This window comes from Trematomus bernacchii, unplaced genomic scaffold (assembly GCF_902827165.1).
Source record: "Trematomus bernacchii unplaced genomic scaffold, fTreBer1.1, whole genome shotgun sequence".
Lineage (NCBI taxonomy): Eukaryota > Metazoa > Chordata > Actinopteri > Perciformes > Nototheniidae > Trematomus > Trematomus bernacchii.
In genome coordinates this window covers 7,729,351-7,748,683 of record NW_022988043.1, presented here as the reverse complement: position 1 = coordinate 7,748,683, position 19,333 = coordinate 7,729,351, and the positions used below count along the sequence as shown (strand labels likewise).

The window sequence follows — 19,333 nt, the reverse complement described above, 5'->3', positions numbered from 1 at the left end:
TATATATACATTAAGTGTGTAAGGAATGGAATATTAAATAGATTTAATAGACACACACTGAATGACCTATTTCCCCCCATTTCCCCCATGTAGGTGGGTTTTATAGACTATATCGTCCACCCTCTGTGGGAGACGTGGGCGGACCTGGTGCACCCAGACGCCCAGGACATCCTGGACACGCTGGAGGACAACAGGGAGTGGTATTCAAGCACCATCCCCGCAAGCCCCTCCCCCACCCTGGACGATCCCGAGGATGGAACGAGACCTCCAGGAGGTGACAAGTTCCAGTTTGAGCTCACGCTGGAGGAGGACGGGGAGTCGGACACTGAGAAAGACAGCGGCAGCCAGCCGGAGGAGGAGGAGGAGGAGGAGGATCTAGAAGATGAGGATGATGAGGAGGAGGAGGAGGAGGAGGATGAAGACGAGGAAAACAGCTGCACTGACTCTAAAACACTCTGTACGCAGGACTCTGAATCTACAGAGGTTCCTTTGGACGAACCGTTGGGGGACGACGAAGAGGAGGAGGAGGAGGAGGAGGAGGTGGTAGCGGAAGAGGGGGAGACACCCTGCACACAAAGCTGTGTGGTGGAGGAGGAGGTAGCAGAGGAGGGGGAGAAAGAGGAGCCCCCCCCACACATAGCAGTGTCTGGACAGCAGCTGATTAACTGTTCTTCTTAGTAATGACAGATGATTATTTATAGAATATTTTTTGGGTTTCGTGGAGTTTGTCTGTATTTTTTATACATCTTTGTTTATGGTTCCAAAGCGTGCGCTGCTCTTCACCTTGGCCACTCCTCCTGTCCGCTTCGTTCAGACACCGGTACTTCTTCAAGTTATTTTGCACTCAGGAAAACTCCTCTCCATTCCCCTTTGTACTAAAGTGGTGTGTCCTTATTTCTCTTGTAGGCCTCCCCTTTACAGGCTTAGGTTTAGAACATGGACTAGCAGCTCTCAGTCTGCTCAGAGCTGTTCACACCATACATAATATCACATTTTCCTTCCCTCCGCTTCGGCTCAGCATTGCCTGAAAGTTTAGCAGTATTTCTGTGTTTTATCAAGTGCCCATACTTGTGGTTATCAGTGTGTTCAAGGAGAATCTCCCCCTCGGTTAGGTCACTCCCTCCCTCTGAGAATTAGGAGGCATTATATGCTGCCGTTCTGCTGAAAACCCGACGGGACAGAGATGAAAGCTGCAGCACACGGGGACACACGTTTCTGATGTGGAAGTCTTCCTTGAAAACCTGACTGATACAAAGCTCAAATCTGAACAGCTGAGATGCTGTCCTAGACCTCTTTAATGTTTGTATCGTACTGTATGTAAGATTCAGATATTTTCTAGTATTTACTTTTGCAATCCTAGGCTTTGTTTTGTTAGCAGAGAGGATTAGAGAACCAATGGGAAGACATGTGTCACAGATATTCAGTGTTTTGAAGGGGTATCTTCACCGCTGGATTACATTAGGAGTGTTTGCACTTGCTCCAATAGCATTTAAACTACTATTACCATGCCACTATACCCATATTCGGTTAGTCCTGTGAGTGAAACTTTGAAATTATTCATTACAACTATTCGTTTGGTGGGAGTTTTCACTGAGAAGGAGGCGGGACGTTACTGTATGCTTTACTTTCATTGAAATTTGGATGAAGCCTTTATATTTTATTATTGTTGCCTGCAGTTCTTTTGAACACATCCTGAGACAATGCAATGCTTTGTAGTTGATACAAAAAGCACCTTTTTTTAGAAGCTTGATTAGTGCTTGGAGTATACAGAAACACTGTAGTAATGGTGAGTAAAAACTACTGGGGTGATTTTATACCAATGTTATGAAAGCTTTTACTGTCCTTTCTTTTCTTTTGCTCATTAACAGTGATGTACTTATCACCATCAGCTGCTTGTTTTCAGCTTCACTTCATTTTCTATTCAGCGGCATTCATTTATTTTCATTTTGCCAACACAATTAACCCAGTTGCTGTCTTTGTTTTCGACAAGACAATCAGCTCCGTTGCATAGTCTTCAGATAAGACGATCCTCTACGTAGATACTCTTGATGCACTGATATATTCATATATCACCACTTTAATATTTGTAATGTTTCAACTCGCCAAACCCCTCACTCATGAATATTTAGGCTAGACCAGTGCTGTCTTACACCTCGTCCAAGACTTGCTTCTTTTTTTCATGTTTTTTTTATTTTCACTTAACACCTGATGCTATTATTTATTGGTATATTTTTTATTTTTTTAGTATTTTTTGCAATATAAAGGTGGTACAGTAAATGTTTGACTGTAGCATAGACCACAGTGCAGGCTTGGCAGTTACAATACTCAAATATCCCTTTTATTTCTCTGTGTACATAAAATATAGAAAACCCACAAATGTAAAAAAAACGAAAAAAAACACTTGAAATACTGCACACTGCTTTTTTTAACAAGTGTTCGTCATTTCAAACGTTAATTTTATCTTTCATTTTGTGCCAAGTTTTTTGTTCCTCTTTTTTCATCCTCACCCAATGCCCTTACCTGTAATAAAATGTTCTGGTTTTATCGCTGTTTACAAACATATATTTATTGTGCTGTATATAATATATAATTATTAATGTTATTACTATCATAATGCCGTTTGTTGTAAATGGTCGATTCTTATCATCCCTTTTGGTGATGGTGTGGCTGTATTACGTACCTCTTGTTGAGAGAATGTTTATAACAGATGAGCTTTGGTGTAAAAAAAGATCCATGGACATGTTGCTTACCTGAGAAGTAGCTCAGTGAAGAGAGGGGGAAAGCCAAATTGTTTTTTTAAAGAAACTGTTCCTTGGCCCATGGGCTGTGCCTTAAATTCAAAGCATGTCATTTACTTTAGCCTTTTTTTCTATTTGATTTCCTAGTTCTCTTTTGCTGCATTAGTGGATCTTTTGGCTTGGGTTGGCCCGATCTCCTGCTGTGAGTTTGAAAATGTTGCTTTTTTTTCTCACAGCCAAACACATATTTATCTATCAAAAATGTGTTCCTGGGTCAAATTGTGCAGGATTCAGGTCAATCACAAGCCATAGATGTACTCCCTGAGTGATGTGTGGCCTAAAGCCGGATGTCCAAGAGTCGTATTTGCTGTAGACCTGGTGTGAACAACTGGCATTTCCTTACGCCCTGACACTACACTCACTGTGACACACCCGCTGGGATGTAAACGATACGGGAGTGACTTTGTCCGTGCAGAGGTACTGCAGTGTCGTCTCCATGCGTGTGGGAGTGTCACAGCTACAAACACTGAACGGGGTGCAACAGGAGTGTGTCCCGCTGCTCAACCACAGCCTACAAAGCACAGAGTCTTTGAGACACATCTGCATGTTCAGCCACTGCTGCATTAATTATGGCTGAAACACTGACGGTGTGTTGCTTATCTATGCTCGGCCCACACTTTCACTCACATGACTTGCAATATCCAAAACCACTGATATCTTTCTGCCTGGACGGGAGAAGGGTTTAGTATATTTCTGTAGTGAGGGGTGGGCTTGGGGGGGTGGGCTGGGGTAGGGGTTTTGAGTGCATCTTTGTCCAAAAACAGGGACACTTATTTTGACACACATACTGTAGATTCTAAACAGCCCTGGACCAATGGAAACAGTGGGTTCTTTTATCATTATGTGTTCTATTTTTTATGGTATGAAAGGAAAACACAAACTGTAACTTAAAAAAAGGTCTTCAGGACAATTATTTTTTGGGTTATGTCTTTAGAATGCCAACTTGTCTGGAAGTTTCACAGGACAATTAAAATGTTATTTTAATGGATTCCTTGTTAATTGCAGTCTATTGGATAGCACTGTAGATCATACAACTTTATGTAAAAAACAAATGAAAATAATGAAAAAAAAGTTTTTATATGCAATGGATTAAATAAAAGCATGGGTTGATTCTGCCTACTCACTGGTTTCTTCGTGTCATTGTTTCAGAGGGTCATACCATACACCATGCATTTGTTTCACAGAGAAAACATAATAAAGCCTGAAAGAACATTTTCAAAAACATTGTTTTGGGTTTTGGCATTTTTTTTCATACCCAAAGCCAATCTGTATGTTTTCTTGTTCTTCTGCTCTAAATATTCTTTATTATTGACATGATACATAGATCTATATTATTACAATTTTGGAAGATTGCTGTCACCACAGCCTTGATAAAATAAAAAAAGACTGTGATTGGCATGTATTGTCACGTTTCATTTGTATATCTAATTTATAATAGCTTTTTTTTGTATTCATCCCCAATCAAAGATATCGTGCATTAAAGACATACTAAAATATGTTGTATGTGATGATCAGTTGTGATCAATATGCCTCCTCCTGACATATTAACAAGAAAGCTGGTCAATTGTGTTGACACAAAAATAGAAATTCAGATTCTTAACTTGAAAAATCTCTCTGGTGACACCACTGCATTCAGATATATGAATATGTTTGTATAAGGACGGGGGAAATAAAAACAAAAATAACGAAATTACAGAAATATTCCTCCGCTGATCACAAAGGGGGGTGCCTGAGAGCTGTGGAGGAGAGGAGGTCTCACTCTACTACTGAAAGAGAAAGAAGTGGAATCTGATCCGGCTTATGCACCAAGTTGGATTTTGGAGGACTTTTTCCGGTCAACCAGGCTGTTTTTGGAAGTTAGCTGAAGCCAGGAGCTGGTGGGATGAAACAATTCAATCTTAAACATCATCTTTTGACCTGCATCTGATCTGTGATCTGGCCTGCTTGGACCTCAAGCTAAGTGTCTCTGCCTCTTTAGAGATTTCCATTTCCTCCACCTAAAACCCTACAAACCTGCAACCACTCACCTCACTCTGAGCCGGTCGGACTCTCCATTCATACATTTCATACACATATCCACCTGAACTGCACTGGAATTGAACTGGACTACTTTCACAGTGTAAAAGGACAATACAAACTTTTAACATACTCATTCACACTCTCGCCATGGTTTGGTCTGTTATTTAATTAATTCATGTTTTATTATTTGAACTGACATATTTGGTTTTTGCATCTTTTGAGTTTACGTTTTTTTGGTAATGGGACTGTGTTATGATCTTTTACTTTGTGATGTATTAATTATAATTTTGGTCAAATACAGACATCTTATTTTGACAAAGATAAATTGATTGATCTGCTGATTTTGTACTTTCCGTTGCTCGGTCATCGGGCTCTGTTTATTTAAATTGACCTTTTAATTTTTGCAAATAAATATTTTAAATATTCTTCTGTCTGACGCCCAAATGTAATGTCATACTTTTGGGATAAAACCTACGCTGCATGTTACAACTGTAACATTAACATGTAGAGGAGTAATGATAACATTCGAGTGAATTGTTGGAAAGTGTACATAAAAATGAACTGAACATTTAGATACCAATCTTCAAAGTACTTTCTGTACTTGAGTAAATATATTTACAACTCAGGTGTCATATTATTGAATGTTAGATTATTAGACTGAAGCATAAATATGTAAATGCATTTGTTATGCTGTTTAGGCTCAATGTACCTGTACTGTTGGGTAGTTTAATGTACAGACATTTATTTTTGGTAAACACTTCATTGTAGATTAACTAATTAAAATAGCTGTCAAATAAATGAAGAGGAGTTAAAAGTCAAATGTAGTGAAGTATATAAAGTGTAACATACAAATGTGTATTTTAGTACAGTATTTGAATGTACTTTCCATCACTGCATTTGAGGCCAGTGCAGTATAATGTCCAACACTAGGTGGCGGTCACTGCCCGCGAATGGAAGGAGGCGTCAGCGCTGCAGAGACAGCAAAAGGCAGCAACACACACACACACACACACACACACACACACACACACACACACACACACACACACACACACACACACACCACACACACACACACACACACACACACACACACACACACACACACACACACACACACACACACACACACACACACACACACACACACACACACACACTGCCCTCCTTCATACTCCTGTAGCGTCAGCAGAGACAGAGAAAGAGAACACGGACACCCACTGATAGAATCTGATTTATTTCCTATAATCTGAAAAACATACATCTTACTTTGCTTGCACTCTGAGAAACATATATATTCAGTTATATGTAAAGTCATACAGTTCTAAAATGACATTTGACCAGAGTGACAGATCTATTCCTCTATTCAATGAATCTTGACCGGAGATCAATACAATAATTTATTTCATGGCTACTGGCTTAAAATGATAATATCACATACATACACAGATGCACACGCACAAAGCACTTGTACACACATATGCTTTGAACTTGTTTGTGTATCCCTTTTCTTAGAATTACAACAGAATGGCATATGGCATGGACTAAGATATCTCCCTGACTATCTTTCACAATAACACTGCATTTTGACATGATAATACAAGATCAATCAACACCCAACAGTTAGCAGGAACAGCATATAGTACGTGAATACATTTGTACAAAAGGTATACACAAACAATACACCATAATACGGAATTTGTCAGTTCAATATGGCAGGTACACACACACACACACACACACACACACACACACACACACACACACACACACACACACACACACACACACACACACACACACTAAGTCACACATTCAGAGGCTGCAATTACCATGAAGCACACACTCACTTTTTGTAAAGAGATTGTACATCAGTTTCAGAGCCTTTCTGACCAAACTCACTCACACACTGCAGATAGAGTCATTGTACTCGAGCACAGGAGAAACTATGTACAGGGTTTCATTCATAAAATATTGCACTTATTGGCCCATTGCATCTCACAGCACGTGCTATGATGATGCGTCTAAATCTGTAACACAGAGTGATATATACACTATCTTATTATATAAATCTACATAGATAACTGGTACATGCAATTTTTGGGAGTTTTTATTCAACTATGCAACAAACAACTGACGATGCTAAAAGGAACTGTTTGTTTTGGCACAAATGTGTTTTTTAAATTATTGTAGAGTAGAACTGAAAGGCTTTCAGCAATGTTTTGACTTAAGTTTAAGACCACTGCAGTGCTGTATATGCCTTCATCCATATTTTGGACTACTGTATATCTATGTTTTCTACGCAGCTTACTCAGATTCAAACATGACATTTTAGCATGCTGAATTAAACAATATTTTTTTATTTATATGGCTGTTTATTCCATGCCAGAGCTGATCAGTTGTTGTATAGCATACACTGTGCGGTGCCTTGTCAGTGTGACATTGGTGTTAAATGAAATGCTGATAATTGCTATTATATGAAGTCGAGGATGTTAGGGTTCTATCTCTAGATAAAACAGCACATAAGATTTTTTTGGCAGCATGCTCATTGCATCAAACTATAAAGGGTCATCTTAGAGGCTAAACACATATGAATAGTTGCTTTTACGATTTACAGCTATACTTATCAGGGAAATCACACATCTACAGACAGCAAAAACGTGGAATACTACTCACATCGACATTAAACGTACTGGGTTCATTCAGAAAGTTAGCATGACAGAGGAACTTACAGAGGCCGTGTGGGAGATGCTAAAAGGACACTTTTTTTATCCAAGGTAGATGATTTTTTTAGATGACAAAGTTGCACTCATTTGCGACTCAGAGATAACACTCACACTCATGCAAACCCACACTCACTTACTGTACAGTCACACAACAGCCACACACTCATTACACAAAAGAAAGTGGCTACGTCCTATAGTGCACTAAATCATGGATTTGGCAGCTTTAGGAGACAAAATAATTCTATAAAAAGGAAAATACATCATGTACAAAAAATAAAAATTAAAGCATTCACTGACTCACTCCTTCATTTATAATTATTCTAGGTCTTAAATATTTTAAAGGTCTTTCCCTCATTATGAAACATACTTGGTTTATGACCATACTAACTAGTTGAAGAATGAGAATATTGTGTCTCTATATTCTAGATATCCTGTGATATTACACATTTTACAATAGCCATGTCTGGTTGTCTGGTTATTTGCTCTTGATATAAGGTGATAAAGTTAAGAGTTAATACGACGGCATTTTGTAATTCTACTACTAAACAGGGTTTGAGCTGTAGTCCAGAGGAAGCAGCACTAGCAGGAGTGATAAGCGAGGACAAAACTGTGCACACTCTACCAGCTGACGGACCTGCGCTGCCCTGCCTCTGCTTCCTGACACCCGTCACTAACAGTTGCATCCGGACTGCTGCAGGGGCGGAGCGCTGTCTGTGAGTTTGGCAGTGGGAGCTCCTGTGGTGACGGCCGGATCCGAGTCCAAGCTGTCGGACATCTTGTCGCAAATTAGGTCGACGAGACGTTCAAAGGTCTGCTTCACGTTGACGTTGTCCTTGGCGCTGGTCTCGAAGAACTCAAAACCTTGAAGAAACGGAGAGCAAGTAACGTGAGAAAAAGACAGGGCAGACTAAAAATATGTTTTAGGAAAAGCTATGATCTTTATTTGAAACAAAGCTGCTTCTATGTAGCAGTATTGTATGATACATTAATACTTTATTGTCAGATTAATTCATTACATGCATCCCTATCACAGTATTTTGTACAATACCCAAAAGGCATTAGGGTTAAATGTTGCTCCAAGGCTTACCCAATTGTTCTGCCAGCAGTCTGCCATTGTCCACTGACACAACCCTCTCCTCTTCCATATCACACTTATTTCCAGCCAGCACCACCTGCGCATTATCCCACGAGTACGTCTTTATCTGGGTTGACCTGAACGCAAAAAAAGAAAGAAACTGAATCACAGTCAAATAAATGCTGTTGCTGCGCTCTTAGACATCATCTCAGGATCGTTTTTGTGAAACGTTTTGTTGGACAGGATTCTAAAAGATACTAAAATGTGGCAAATCCTAAAAGATTGCAGATAATCTTTCGTAATGAGAAATTCCTATTTGGAGCGGGCATGAACGATGATTCCATCACTTTGTGTTTGGCGTTGGGAAATGTAATATATGAGTCACGGATGGCAGCAGTGGAAAAGTAGGTCAATTCTGGTCTGTGCTGAAAACATGTCATTATTTCTCAGATATAGGTTCAAATGTGCTATTTTCTACAAATGAGTCATTGATATTTGTCATATACATTGCTTTTCCTCCCTTTCCTTTAGATGTTATTCTTTGGCTCCTGCTAACTTCTGATTGGTAAGTCATGAACTGTATGTGTTGAAGGTATTAGTCACTGACACGACATATGGGAAACGTTGGTTTATTACTGAGTGAATCAATATTTGAGGACTGTGTCTTTAGACTTTAGGCCAGGAAATGAGTTCATTATTTGCTAGATACAGTTCATGAAATGAGGCATTGCATTTTCCAGCATGATAACAACAATAATTAAATGAATCACTGGAGAGGTTCCACACTGTTCTAACCTCCAAACTCATTTTGAGAAAGCATTTAGGGAACAAATATCTCCTGTGGTGTTGCAGTCTGACTAAAAGTAGGGCAGCTAATGCACCACGGGCTGCAAACAGCAGAGAAAGAGCCAGGAAGAGAGAGAGAGGAAGACATTAGGAGTCAGGAAGAGAGCAGCATCATGTTGGCTCTCCTCCCTCTGTCCACTTCTGACTTGTTTTAGTGTTTCATAATGCTCTGTCAGAGAAACATTGTGTTTGCATATGCAGCCTATAAAAGATAAGATTGACTCATGCTTTTTGGAACAATGTAGTCTATGGAGAACAGAGGAAAAGAGCAACATGGAAAGTAAATGCTTGGAGATTGTTGCCATAATAAAATGTCTTATGTGTAGCGTAGCACTTCACTTGCATGATTTCTTTAAAGCCCTACATTTGATGTCAGCATTACAATATTTCCCTGTTTTGTCTCGGTCACAGGCAGGAAATGAGCACGTCACAGGCTTAATTCAGCCACAGTCGGTCGGGGAAGGAGACGTTGCCATGGCAACCTCTTTTTTTCTACAACCTTGTCACAAGGAACAAGGGAAAGAGAAAGTAGAATTGAAGCCCTGTGGCAAAGGCAAAAAAGGAGAATTGTGGCTAAATGAAGGGTAAAAAGGGCCTCTCTTGTACACAGCGGAATGATCTGCACACTGTCTGCTAGGTAAGCACACAGGTCATTCTCTCAGATGAATGCTGGCCATGAGACAATTGGCTAAATACATTAAGATACCCACCACAGACAGTACACACTGACCATAAGTGTCGAAGAGGCCATAAAAGGTTAATAGGTGGGTCTGGCTTCAATCTCTTTTACAAAAAGACTCTTCTTAATCACTGGAAATCTATATCAATACAAATCAGGCAGATGATGTAGATAATTCAAGCTAATAAAAGTGCAGCATCTCACTATTAACCCTGACCTTAAACAACCAAAAACGAAAGAACACCAGGCTTTGAAAACAGTATGTGCTTACTATAAATGCAGCTGCTCTAACCGTGACAGGTGCAATCTGAAGCAGCTGTCAAGCGCTGCTAGTTCAGTGATGAGGGCCGAGTAGACACTGGCCTTAATACTGACTGTCAGAAATATGGAATGCAGGTCAAGTGTCAACGGCAATGAGGATTTGTTTTTTCTCCTATAGTCTCCTTCGGCTGAGATAGATACAGCAGCTGTAGGACCTCATGTTATAAGCCACATTTCTTAACACAACATATGTGTAGGGTCGAAGTGTAAAATAATCTAACCACATATATTTCGAATCGAAGTTCCTCTTTGTTTCAGCAAATCTTCCTGGCTGTTGTGCTGTGCTTTTTTTGCTCGTTTCTAGAGCAGCAATCCTAACCCAGAAACCTGGTTTTTGCAGCCATTTCAACGTGGCCTTCCAAGTCCTTTTATAGACACGGATGCATCATAATGAACAACATTTAGGCTTGGCTCAGACTTGCTCTTCAGCCTGCAGACTCTGTGTGTGACTCATGAATGGACGAGCGCCATGACCTTGACAAGATTCCCTCAGATCTCCAAGCCTGACAAAGAGGCATGCACAAAACCTAACAACACTGTCACATAACAGGGAGAGAGGGAAGGGCGCTATCTGTTAGGGATCATTTCAGATTTGTCTTGGAAAAAAGGACAAACCATGTACAATATCAAGTCGGCATGATATCAACGAATTGCATTATAGCAACAAACAGGAAGTCCTTCTACTGTTAATCTGATTCTCATAATAGTACAATATATTCCAAAGAATACAGATATTACAATTTACATTTAGAAGGAAATTGTCATAAACAGCCCAACATGAACTCACCAGTCCTGCACAGCGCCGAAGGACTCCTCGTTGGTGATGTCGTACATGAGGATGAAGCCCATGGCCCCGCGGTAGTAGGCGGTGGTGATGGTCCTGTAGCGCTCCTGGCCAGCTGTGTCCTACACACACACACAACATGATTTAGCACCGCTGTTAGCCCACTGACTGTTATTCACACTGTCAGCCTCGGCAACATTGACATGACCCTGCAAAGCACATATATGCAAGTCCATAATGATAAATGAGAAGCCACATAGATAATTAATCTGCAGCTATTTATACATACAGTACTAAGAGATTCTTCAGGTCAAATCCGAGCACAATTTAGGTTCCACACTTTAGATTTACTTATGGCTTTGTTTGTTGTGTTTGATGTGTACATAATCATTATGCTCACTGCCTCACTGGCTTTGCATTGATGAGATGCCAAAAAACACTGAATCAGTTTTGGCTGATGTGATTGATTCTTTCCTCTCCTCGCTCAGCTGTTAAACACTCGATGGTGCAGTACTCACAGCTCAGCTCATGCATGGCATCTAAAAATAGAGATGAAATTATTTCAACATTGGGAGAATGATTGCTGTTCATGATAAGGCTGAACTAATTGCTCCAAGGCAAAGCAAGCAAGTGATTACACAGCATTTGATGAGTAGTACATTGTACACAGATTACCCTGGAAACAAGCTCCCCCTGCAGCATTTGCTACTAGATGTCAATGAAAATGCTAATAGCTCCCAATGCAGAAAGATGAAGGCGTTCTGAAGTGAGTGTGTCCATGAGGAAGGAAGAGAAATGAGGCTGTGAGCAGTACATTTCATGTTTTTTGATAAGGTATATAATAATGAATCCCAATGATGTCCTTCCTGTTTATACTGTGCTGTGGTTCCACCCACAACAAATGTGTCTGCAGGCTTCTGTGGATCATGATGGAGCACTTCTGGCTGCTCCACTTGGCTGATGTTAAACAGAAGCTGGACAGGCATCTCTGGATTGTATTTAGCACAGTGGGTTTTATTTCAGTCAGTGTGCACATGGCTGCAACAGTGTTCCTGTTATAGCCAGAGGACAGCTCTGACCTTCACTTCACAGAGGCAGAGCTCACAGCCGGCCCAGCGTCGGCACACACACACACAGCCAGGACCTTTTGTCGGTGTACAATAACACCTAAAGTGCACGTGAATGTTTGCATTTTTAATGGCTGCTTCTAATGTGTGTGTGTGTGTTGTATAAATAGCATTGTTTGTGGAGTTGCATAAAAGGTTGAATAGTGTGTTTAATCCATTTTATTTGTATTGTTACTATGGGTGTATGGACAGTATATCCAAGTTATCTGAATGCTGTTTTAACCTCAGCATGTGATTTTTCAGTAGGTTATTGATTCAATGACCTTTGCATTTCCAGGCTATTACTGTGAGCAGATTCGCCTATTCTCAGTTAAAAAGACAGGACGGAAAAAGAATTAAAATGCTGAGTCCCGCAAATTGGAGCTCCTTGAAAAGCTTCGCTTGACTCTGCAGCTCACTAGAAATCAATCCAAGAAGCTGACTGCTTCGAGTGGAGAGCAGAGAGTGCTGCCTGGCACACGCCTCAACTCTTTTTCATTCAGTAAAGTGAGTTTAAGACTTTCACAAGGCTCATCTTGGCAGCACTCAGTGATGTGCTTCATTCACTTCAGTCTAATATGACAACGGGCACAACTCTATGATGCATTTTGACACTTTTATTTCTCTGCAGATAAATAGTGAAACTAACACAATGTCAATAGCTAATAGCCATCACTTACTGTAAGTCTGAGCTCATATTTAGCCCAGTTAGGACAAATAAAGACAGATTCATTGGATGGCAATCCTTTGCCTAAAGCCCCTGTCACACTGTCCCGAAATTGACACCAGATGGACACACGAATATGGAATTGTGAACTTCGCACGAAGATGGCCCCGACGTTGGTCAACAGCCAAGTAACAGCCGAAGCAAGTACGATGCCTACAGAAGGCCACACGATGGCACCCGAACCACACACGAAAATATGGTCGTAGACTTTACTGATGATTTAGAATGTATCCAGACTCAACGTAAGAGCTTGTGCCTCTTCGGGGGGTGCTAACATTTAAACATACACTTTATTCTTTACTTTCTCCGTCTTTATATGTAGATTAACTTCCTGTCAACAGCGTAAACTCGCCTTCAAAATAAAAGCATCTAAATAAAACAGGAAGTTAACCTAAATTACATTTAAGACATACAACTGCAACGAAAGTAACAAAAACAATGTAATATCCTTTTCAGTTTCACAGAACACAAATTGGATTATTAACATAATATGTTTACATGATTTTGTTGTGCAATAAATGCAATCTCGATGTCATCGTACTATAATACGATGGCTACACGACGGCATTGCGAGGGCTTCACGTAGTCGTGTTGCCTTCAATCGGGCAGCTTCTTGTTTCCTTCGTATTGTCTTCGTGAGGCGAAAAATGCCCGATGGCACCGATGATCAGACGAAGATGACACGATTTGACGAGATGCCTTCACGATGGCCTTACGAAGGGCAAAATGGACACACGAATTCAACACGAAAATGAACCTTCGCAAGGTCCTTCGGCAATTTTTTGGCATGCCAAAGATTTTGCCACCGCTCACAAAGTTGCTGCCGGAGCCTGAGAAACTCCACCGGCGGTCATACGATGGCTTAAGATGCCCTCACGAATGGCCCGATGTTGTTACGATCAGAGCCGAATTTGAACATTTCCTTTATCGTGTGTCCATCTGGTGTCAATTTCGGGACAGTGTGACAGGGGCTTTACTGAATACTTGTCTTTGCTGATGATGAAAACACATTATCCCAATTAGCCACTGTTCAAATCTAGATTTCCCATCCTACTGGATTGCTTCTTTTGGCCTCTTTATGTGATTAGCAAACACCAAATGTCTGGGGATGGCTAATTGCTGCAAAAGACAACCGTCATAACAACAAATAATTAAATCTCTGAAGGAAAGTTGCCATTTGGTAAAGCAAACAAAACATGAGAAAAAAAAAGAAATAGAGTGAAAGAGAAGGTCTTTGACATATCTATCCCTGCACTATTTCAGAGATACAAGACAATCTGCTTCTGCAGCTCAGATGAACTCCTAATTAAACAGCCTCAGACATTCGTTCCCCACACATTCAAAGAAAGGTGTTGCTTTTTCCCGCTGTGTGACAAGCTCGCACTTACTAGTCTCCTGACAGTAATGTTAAGCCTTCCATCTGTCTCCATGTTACATCCTGGTGTGTTAAACCGAGGAAACACAATACAGCTCTTGAAGCGCACACAGCTGAGGTGACATGTTTTTTTAAGTAAGAGTAAGAAATGAAAAAATGTTTCAATTGTTTTGTAGAGGCTACAATCCAAACTCTAGTATTAAACATGGGCTAATAAGATTTATGAAAAACATCACTTAATGAGTGCAAAGTTCCTTTTTTGTATAAACTGATATATTTTTTAAATAGCTTGCAATGACATCCAGGTATTTTAATGTTAACAAACCTATCTATATATACCTTAAAAAAGGTGGAGTGGTGAAAGCAAAAGGATTAGCTTTGAATGTACTTTCTAAACTTTGAATGAAGTGTACATAACATAATGGAAAAACAAGAGATGAAAAGGGAAGTGTATCCAATCATAACAAGTAGGGATGAACTTTACTCAGAGATATAAAAAAAAAAGGAATTAATGCAAAGGTGACCCTGTATAAGGAGGACTTTTTAATGGCCCGTATACAACGATCAAGTCCCAACCTGTCACAGGCTTTGAAATATATTGATCTACAGAGAAAGATATGGGCAGGGGTCAGGGGAACGTGAGCTCTGGGCTGAGATTGACAGTGTTTTACAGACAGGGAGTCACTCTGCAGGAACACAAAGACACAGAGAATGGAGGGGGAGGGAGACTCTGAAGAGCCCCTAGCCCCTCAGAGTTGAGGTAGTCCTCCAGGAGACCTTGGAGGACAACAGGAAAAAGATATCTTCCACACATTAGCTATGTTTCAACATGCAAATTATCTCCATTTCACTGATTAAATGGAAATGTGTGCATGGTTGGCATGACGAAAGAAACTGTGACATGAAAAGGAACCCACAGTTAATGCTTCATGTATTCTGCTATAATGTAGTCTAAAAATCGTTTTTTCTTCCTTCTATAAATTAGCATTATTAAATAATCTACAAATCCCATGCTGAGTTTAGAAAGATTAATGTGGAATTGGCAGGTTATTCAAGAGTTAACAGCAAATAAGGAAGAAATCATCTTGTGTTGACTAGCCAATGACTGGCAAAAGTAACATATCTTTAATAGCTTTAATCCACTGTTTTATATCTGGTATGGTCAGGAATCAAACATCTTGTGGCTAACTTCTAAATAATTTAATATTTCATACCCAGATCTGCAGTTTGATCCTCTTGTCATTCTTGTACACAGTCTTCACTTTGAAGTCGATTCCCACTGTGCTGACGAAGGCCGAAGTGAAGGCGTCATCGGCATAGCGGAACAGGAAGGACGTCTTGCCTACGCTGCTGTTGCCAATGATCAGCAGCTTAAACATGTAGTCAAAGTTTTGGTCCCCCCCCTCTCCCTTCCCTTTCGCATCCTGAGTGGCAGCCATCTGCAAAAACACAAAAGAGATGCTGAAAAGAATTTATTCAAAGCTTCACCTTGAGCTACTGTGAAGCTTTTCAGAGCTGTGCTGCTTATAATCTTATGATAAACACAATATTTGTTTTTCAATTTAATGTGGATGTTATAAACAGAGTACAGGCTCGCTGAGCAGGCCCCAGATCAGAACAGATCAGTGACAGAAGGCTGTGTCAGACAAATCAGCATGACCAACGCAGCAAGCTGTTGTATTGATGAGTATTAGATAACCAGGATTTTAAAGACCTGACTTTGTCTTTTCTATAGCTAAACTGATTGGTTAAATGTTGTTATAGCCCTTATTCCCTTAAAAGCTCATGAATTAGATTAAGTACTAATACTTGGTAAAACACACCCATATTGTATTTGAACAAAATATGTCAAACTAAAACGTAGATTTGCCAGTTAAAATGTTACAATTAAAAGTGTGTGATGTTTCCATCTTACATATTTACAAAATAGCTTTCATATGAGAAAAGCAAGGCAATTTCACCAGCCATTACATTTTCTTCCATTTTATTATGAGCTACTGTAGGCTACAATGTAAATGCACATTTCACCTCCAAAAAAAACACATTTACACCGAGCATTTGCGTGCTGTCAGAGGACAAAGCGACTAAGAACAAGATGTCAAGAGCACAGTCATCTTTGCTCCAAGGTGAATGTTTTCATAAAGCCACTGCGCTTAAAGACCAAACATGGGCAGCCGAGCTCTCCTTGTAGCCAAGTGGTTATGAAAGATGCCGGAGCTCGATCCTGCACCGGGTGTATGTTCGCTTCCGTGTATGAAAGAAAAATACCACCGATGCAGCATCTGTAAGGACGTCTCTTTTAAAATATCAATGCAATGCTGGTATTTACGCACACCACGATCAAAAACAAAAGATCCAATATGAATTTACACGGTATAGCTGAGCAAGAAGCTACATGCTAATGCTCGAGCAATTCTGGGCAAGAGGTCATTTTATGTATTCATGACATTCTTCCACATAACTATTAATAAATGAGAGCACCGAAACGCGTTAAGGACATTGAGTGAACAAACCTGTGTTGAAGGCCTCGGCTCTATCTGTATCTGCCCCTGTTTTGCAAATACGGTTTTTGGTATTTGTGTCTATCGCAGGCGTTGGTCTTTCCCCCCTCTGTGTCTCTTTCTCTGTGAGCGTCGACCAGTTTCAGCACCTGGGAGCTGTCCCTTCCACTTCGGATATGGCACGCGCCCCCGAGCTGACGAGGCTGCCTCGCGTGAGATGAGCACGAGCAAAGGAAAGTGCGTGTCATGCGTTTCTCTGACGTAAGCGATATGGTCCAAAACATGGGGGTTGTAGTTTTTTCACGGTTTCGAAGGGCATCCAAATAATAGATTCTACTACATTACCCAGCATTAAGCGCAACACATCTGTCAGCAGCTGTGTAATATACTCGGGAAGCGCAGGGAAAGCTTTGTAGTTCGTTATTAAATATGCATCACCAACACACAATGTCCAAGAGAAACTGCAACAAATGGAAACCTCTGCTAACTGCACGGTATATCCACGGTCTAAGGTTTAACCATTTCATCATGTCCCTATCTCTCTCCCTCTGGATCTCTCCATGGTCTTACAATAAAATCACACATCTTACCTTCCCATACAAGTCCATTTCGTGTCTGTTTTCGAATTCACTCCAGCTATAATAAACTCCCAGCTGGACTGTATAATTTCCTCTTTTTTTTCTTCAGGAAGCTAATATAATGGCCTCTCTTTTTGCGTCACTCTCGGTTGGTCTTGCAGGCGCCTCCCCCCCCCCCCCCCATGCAGCTCCTCTTCAGAGAACAAGCGGCTGAACAAATAAGAGGCCTGAGTGCTGATGAATATTATTATTGTGAGCCTTTCAATGGGAGCAAGTGCAGGATGAGGCCGCGTTGGAAGTGAAAAAAGCAGCATGTTTGTAATTATAATCACATCGGCCCTCTCCAGGTTTAAACGACAAAAATTCCTTTGAAATGCATAATTAATTAAAAAAGGTGCAAATGCAAAACAGTACCATTGTCATAAGAATGCGAGGACCAATATGCGTATACAAGCAATGTATAAGTATCTCATATGAGGATATGGGGCGGGATAGTGTTGACAGCCCTGTGTGTGTGTGTGTGTGTGTGTGTGTGTGTGTGTGTGTGTGTGTGTGTGTGTGTGTGTGTGTGTGTGTGTGTGTGTGTGTGTGTGTGTGCGTGCGTGCGTGCGTGCGTGCGTATTTGCAGGCAGGCGGTTGAGTGTATGAGGTGTGATTTGTGCCAAAGAACAGATAACTAAGCTCACTGAGCGGAGAACTGACGTGTCAACGTGCGCCAACGCCTCCATCAATTTTGAATGGGTTGACGTACGATACAGGCGACGTCACGACGTTGTCAGACGTCAGACGTAACGGCGACGTATCATTGGTGCGCTCAAAGTATGCGCTCAAAGTACGCGCTCACGTGGCGGCGGCGTAGCTTTGAAAGTGCTATCTTAGATATGCGTGTTGATAACGTACGTGTGGATATGCGCGTGAATAACGTACGTGTGGATAAGCGCGTGAATAACGTACGTGTCGCCTCCGTTAGTATTGTATAGCATTATCCTATATTATATTTTTCGAATGATTCCGCTCCTAGTTTGGAGAGTGTTACAGGTAGCCTACACTTTCTCATCGGCACAGTATTGGTATCAGAAGAGAGGGGAATAATAATTAATAATCATTAGTATGAGAATATTTGCTGGTGTTGTACTCGAGACCGGTCTCCAGACCACTTTTTAACGGTATTGGTCTCGGAATCGACTGCATTTGGTTTCGTATTGTCTCTGTATCGGACCTATAGGACTCGAGATTGTATGTCAAGACCGGTTAAGACCATGGCTGTGGCTGGGGATGTGATGAGGGTCGGGAACCGAAATCCGGTTCCGATTTGGAACAAATAACAATTGTCCGGTACGGGGATTAATAAGAGTTGTGTCTAGCAGCTCTCTCTCTCTTTCTCTGCTCGGGAACAGCTGATCGCTGCACGGCGATCAGCTGTCGGCGATCAGCTGTCGGCAATCAGCTGTCCCTCCCTCCCTCAAGGTGTGTGTGGGTGTGTCTGTGTGTCTCATTCACTGTCCCTCAGGTTGTAGCATGTTTCGATTGCCAGTTTGTGGCTTGTATGTCTTGTGAACGCAACGCTGGCATGATGTGATGTGGCCTGCTGACATGGCCTCTAATAAACACACAGGACTAAAATAATACGTGTTTAATTCAGCCCAGATGCAGTGACTGCAGGCCAAATCAATGAATGCGGCATATATTGAAGGTGTTCAAAGTTGCACCGGTATGAAGCGCAGTGAGAACCACGCACCTGTCAGACCAGACCTTTATATATACAGTCTATGCGTCAGGAGAATAATGAAGATGTGAT

At 41.0% G+C, this 19,333-nt stretch overlaps 2 protein-coding genes across 7 annotated transcripts in view; one reads left to right on the top strand and one right to left on the bottom strand.

The window, feature by feature from the left end:
* Positions 1 to 3,913, top strand: part of pde4d (phosphodiesterase 4D, cAMP-specific) — a 174,422-nt gene extending 170,509 nt beyond the window's left edge. For all 5 annotated transcript variants that reach the window (XM_034117982.1, XM_034117981.1, XM_034117983.1 and 2 more), the window contains one exon: positions 94 to 3,913. In XM_034117982.1, coding sequence (XP_033973873.1) covers positions 94 to 678 — 585 coding nt within the window. In that variant the 3' untranslated portion in view covers positions 679 to 3,913. The remainder of the gene's footprint in view (positions 1 to 93) is intronic.
* A 2,125-nt stretch (positions 3,914 to 6,038) lies between these two features.
* rab3c (RAB3C, member RAS oncogene family) lies at positions 6,039 to 17,701 on the bottom strand. Of its 2 annotated transcripts, none has more exons than XM_034118503.1 (5): positions 17,548 to 17,701; positions 15,671 to 15,895; positions 11,252 to 11,370; positions 8,631 to 8,755; positions 6,039 to 8,404 (listed from the first exon to the last, which is right to left on the bottom strand). In XM_034118503.1, exons 1-5 carry the CDS (start codon positions 17,563 to 17,565, stop codon positions 8,214 to 8,216), a joined length of 678 nt encoding a protein of 225 aa, XP_033974394.1. In that variant the 5' UTR covers positions 17,566 to 17,701; the 3' UTR covers positions 6,039 to 8,213. The 2 variants fall into 2 exon arrangements, with proteins under 2 accessions (XP_033974394.1, XP_033974395.1); XM_034118504.1 differs by lacking the exon at positions 17,548 to 17,701 and adding an exon at positions 16,970 to 17,148.
* Between the last annotated feature and the right edge of the window lie 1,632 nt (positions 17,702 to 19,333).

Coding starts and splice junctions, on each gene's coding strand:
- rab3c (XM_034118503.1), bottom strand. Junction 8,756..11,251: donor TTCGGCGCTGTGCAGGACTG/GTGAGTTCATGT, acceptor TTTTGCGTTCAG/GTCAACCCAGATAAAGACGT. Junction 8,405..8,630: donor ACTGCTGGCAGAACAATTGG/GTAAGCCTTGGA, acceptor CGTTTCTTCAAG/GTTTTGAGTTCTTCGAGACC.